At 39.9% G+C, this 4,666-nt stretch overlaps 1 protein-coding gene across 1 annotated transcript; it reads left to right on the top strand.

Annotated features, from left to right (window-relative positions):
* The first annotated feature begins 438 nt into the window (after positions 1-438).
* On the top strand, positions 439-4,319 carry IMPDH (inosine-5'-monophosphate dehydrogenase). Its single transcript, NM_001376048.1, has 4 exons — positions 439-1,591; positions 2,403-2,582; positions 2,936-3,193; positions 3,832-4,319. Exons 1-4 carry the CDS (start codon positions 593-595, stop codon positions 3,901-3,903), a joined length of 1,509 nt encoding a protein of 502 aa, NP_001362977.1. The 5' UTR covers positions 439-592; the 3' UTR covers positions 3,904-4,319.
* Positions 4,320-4,666: the final 347 nt, after the last annotated feature.

Raw genomic sequence — 4,666 nt, forward strand, 5'->3', positions numbered from 1 at the left:
AATTAATTATAAAAGTAAGAACTTTACTTATAATTAATTTTAGATTTTATTAAATATATATTTAATTTTATTGTAAATTAGAATTATTAAGAACTTTCTCACATTAAATTATAAATAAATTAAATATGTATTCAACATATTTTTTTAATAAGATCTCAAATTAGGGCTTTAGGGTTGAAAATGACTCTCTTTAGAAATGAGAAACTTAGTAATGAACATCTTTATAATTTAAAGTAAAGATGAAAACGGAAATAAAAATGTTAAGTAAACTAATTAATATTTTTGGTGAATACGACAAAATAAAATACGAAAGAAATTTTATAATAGGATAGGTACAAACTTCAATCAGACTAAAATATAATTTCTTATCTTATCTCTTTGTTCTCCTTGGGTTATAAATCCATCATGGTTATTGAGAACACGTCCTCTCCAGCTCATAGACGACAGAATCGTGTCTTTTCTAAACTAGTAAATTTCAAGTAAACCAATAATCGTTACTATTTATTTTATTATTATTATTTTATCATTTTCTTTCTTTTTTTAAATACCTGAAGCGGTAAACCCTAGCTGAACCCTCTTTCCGGCAGCCCCAATGGACTTCACTCCACCGCCGATCGAGGACGGTTTCACCGCCGAGAAGCTCTTCTCGCAGGGCTTCTCCTACACTTACGATGACGTCATCTTCCTGCCCCACTACATCGACTTCGCCGCCGACGCCGTCGACCTCTCCACGCGCCTCACGCGCCGCCTCCCACTCGCCGTCCCCCTCGTTGCCTCACCCATGGACACAGTATCCGAGTCCGCCATGGCCAGTGCCATGGCCTCCCTCGGCGGCATCGCCATCGTGCACTCCAACGTTCCGGCAGCCGCCCAGGCCTCACTCGTTCGCGCGGCCAAGTCCCGCCGCGTCCCCATCCTCTCCGAGCCCGCCTTCGCGGCCCCCTCCGCCGTCATCGAGCACGAGGACGACTTTGCGGCCTCCCCCTTTCTCCTCGTCACAGACATAGGCGCCGCCGGCGGGAAGCTCCTCGGCTATGTCGCGAAGCGGGACTGGACTAATCAAAAAGACAAGAGCTTAAGGGTGGGCGACTACATGGCGCCTCCGCCCCGGCGCGCGCCATGGAACGCAGACCTGAACAAAATTCATGAGATCATGGAGAATGAGAAGAGTGGTGCAGTGGCTTTGGAGAGGGACGGTGAGGTGGTGGATTTGGTGGTCAGAGAGGAGGTGGAGAGGGTGAAGGGGTACCCCAAATTGGCGGCTCCGGCGACGGTGGGGCCAGATGGGGAGTTTATGGTGGGGGCGGCGATGGGGACGAGGGAGGATGATAAGGAGAGGCTGAAGCATTTGGTGAAGGCTGGGGTGAATGTTGTTGTGTTGGATAGTTCTCAAGGGAACTCAATTTATCAGTTGGAGATGGTGAAGTATGTGAAGAGTGTCTACCCTGAGCTTGATGTGATTGGTGGTAATGTTGTGACCATGTACCAGGCTGAGAATTTGATTCAGGCTGGGGTTGATGGGTTGAGGGTTGGAATGGGGTCTGGGTCCATTTGTACCACCCAGGAGGTTTGCGCTGTGGGACGTGGTCAGGTATATTTAATTCCTTAATCGATCACTGATTGATTGATTATTGGTTGATTATTGATTGATTTGTTATTCATTGAATGGTTGTTGATTTCTGATTGATCCTGTTTACCCTTAGCGTCAAATATATTTTTTGGTTCATGGACATGATCCATAAGTATTAAAAGGCTTCTCCTTAAAATCAATTCTGAGGTAAGTGAAGTCTGAACAAATACTGCTTTTTTCCAAGGAACAAATCCGGCAAGTGCTCTAACAGTTTAACTTTGGGTTCAGTATATTAACCACTTGAAACCAACTCATTAGTTCCCTTAACATCAAATTTAAGTGTGTGATTTGCTTTTAGGCTTTAAATTGTTGTGGATGTTGTTTAGCTGCTTAGAGACTCCGAGTCCTTGATTTTGTAGACAGAATTGTGTCATGGATGGGTTTCTAGAACCTTGGTCTGCTATGTTTGGCTTTGAGTTGTGATAAGAATTTGTGTTGGCTGGATTCGAGGATCAATGAATCTTTTTGAGGATTGGGTCAACTTTTGGGATTGATAATGTTTGATAATTGGCGATGGTCTTTTGTCAGGAGTTTAGGGTGTCTACAGACTACAGTTAGCGACTTGACTCTTGAGGGCTTTCTCTGTGCTGCTTTTTAAAATGTGTTTCATGTATTGAATATTTGCGAAACTACTTTTACTGTTTCTTGAAAAGTGTATGAAAACAGGAAATGGGGTAAAAGTAGGTTAGCGCTATGTTTTACTATTTGATAACAAATATTAAAATAAGGTATCAAATTCTTAATATTGACTATTTGAGTATATGCATTTCAGGCAACTGCTGTTTACAAGGTCTCGTCCATTGCATATAAAAGTGGTGTTCCTGTCATTGCCGATGGTGGCATCTCAAACTCTGGTCATATTGTTAAGGCTTTATCATTGGGAGCGTCAACTGCTATGATGGGAAGCTTCTTGGCTGGTAGCCATGAGGCTCCGGGTGCTTATGTATATCAGGTATTTATGAAGGCCTGATGCAATATTGGGAAGTCTTTGATTTCCTTTTTGTCTGTTTATTCCTTAAATATATTCTCAGCACATGTGTAAGTATAGTGTTATAAGGAAAATCTCTTTAGAAATAGAGAACAGGGCAAGACTGTATTTTCTGTTCTTCTGTTAGGGACTGTATGTTAGATTTTTATAGTTCTGAAAATGTGTATATCTTTCTCTCACACTGACTCTCTCTGTGATTCCTTTTCTTTCCCATCTCTTAGTTTCTATAAATTGTCCATTCCTCTTTCTTTTGCTGATGACTTGTTACATGCTAATTTGGTATTTATATCTTTTACTAATTACCATTTCTGCACCAGAATGGTCAACGTGTCAAAAAGTATAGAGGTATGGGTTCCCTAGAAGCTATGACTAAAGGGAGTGATGCAAGGTACTTGGGTGATACAGCAAAGCTAAAAATTGCTCAGGGGGTTGTTGGAGCTGTCAAGGATAAGGGTTCTGTCTTGAATTTCATACCATACACCTTGCAAGCAGTCAGGCAAGGGTTCCAGGATATCGGCGCCTCTTCCCTACAGTCTGCTCATGACCTTCTAAGGTCCAGGGTGTTAAGACTGGAGGTATGTTTAAGCCACTTTTAATTATTTATTTCTTGCTCTGGCTATTAACATTAGATTATCAAAGAAGTTTCTTTATTTGCACTATAAAAAAGGTGATGCTATTTGTTGACTGATTCCCCATTTCCTATTGAACCCATTTATTTGACTTTGTGGAAAGCTAGGATACTGTAGTTCTAAAAGGAAAACCCTTTTGTCCGTTGTATTCTTAAACTAATAACGCAAGATAAGTAGTAATAGAAATTGCGGCAATTTGTTAGGATGGATTAGAAAGGAATAGATTAATCTGATGGAATTCATAGGTCCATTTTCTTGGTTCTAAATACACCTTGAATTTAACAAACAATAATTGTTTTCTTAAAATTTTAGGTTACCTGAATAGATTCCATTGATTTAAAAACAAAATATAAACAAATGTTTTGCTAAGTGTAAGACTGTGTACAATGAGCCTTTCTCAACCGGGGTATGTTAGTTAATTGTTGTTTGTCTAGGGGGAGACTTTTGTATTTGTTTTGAGTCTGTAATTTGCTGTATTTAGAGGCCACAAGTGTTTTGCATCAACAGAACTTTGTTCATTGATCGCCGTAACTATAACCTTGATGTTCATGTTCTGTTCTTAATATCTGGTCTGTTCTTCCCAGGTCCGGACTGGAGCAGCACAGGTTGAAGGTGGAGTTCATGGGCTGGTTTCTTATGAAAAGAAATACTATTGATGTGTGAAACCATCCATCCCAAATCATAAGCGGTGCTATAATCCCTTGTTGCAGTAGACCATAAAAGAAGGGAACACAATGTCATTGGGTTAGCGGCAACATGTTGCTGCTGTGTCAAGCGAATTGAAGTCTATACCTCCAATAGAACATCGTGGAAATTTTTTCCTGAGGTTCTGAAGGAAGAACACTGATTTCGTGGGAGTTTTATGTCCATTAGGTTTTGTTTTTGTCAAATTTGTCATGGACTTACCTAAATATATTTTGCATGTTTTCATGTTAAGTAAACATTATTGTTATCCGTAGTACCGCAAAAACTTTTGGTTTGGAATAATATAATGTGCCTGTGGCCTGTAGTGCCCTAACCAGTGGCAATACAAGTCTATTTAAATACTTGTTTACATTTATTGCTACCAAAATTAAGGTGATACACCCAGACCTTAAAAGCTTAGAAGAAAAAGAAAGGAATGAAATGAACAAAATGTATGTATTATTTTCAACAAAATGAAATAGAAGGATAACAAGTCTCACCCAACCCTCCTCAACTCTTAGCAAAACTGAATACAAATAGAACTTTTCTATTCTCCTCTACAATCTCTCTCTCCCCTAAGTGTTTGTCATCGTAGCCCTTTGGTTTGTCTAGTGTATATTTTGTCTCAATGTGTCCTGGTACTTTTGTGGGTTATTGGTTGAGGAAGCTCATTCATTCTTTGGGCCTCATCAATATCCTCCTCTTGAAGAATTGTCTTGTCCTCAATACTCGGTT

Source organism: Vigna unguiculata, chromosome 1 (assembly GCF_037176805.1).
Source record: "Vigna unguiculata cultivar grain cowpea cultivar isolate G323 ecotype 2 chromosome 1, ASM3717680v1, whole genome shotgun sequence".
NCBI classification, from domain to species: Eukaryota; Viridiplantae; Streptophyta; class Magnoliopsida; order Fabales; family Fabaceae; genus Vigna; species Vigna unguiculata.

Coding starts and splice junctions, on each gene's coding strand:
- IMPDH (NM_001376048.1), top strand. CDS start 593: ATGGACTTCACTCCACCGCCGATCGAGGACGGTTTCACCGCCGAGAAG. Junction 1,592..2,402: donor GCGCTGTGGGACGTGGTCAG/GTATATTTAATT, acceptor TATGCATTTCAG/GCAACTGCTGTTTACAAGGT. Junction 3,194..3,831: donor CCAGGGTGTTAAGACTGGAG/GTATGTTTAAGC, acceptor TGTTCTTCCCAG/GTCCGGACTGGAGCAGCACA.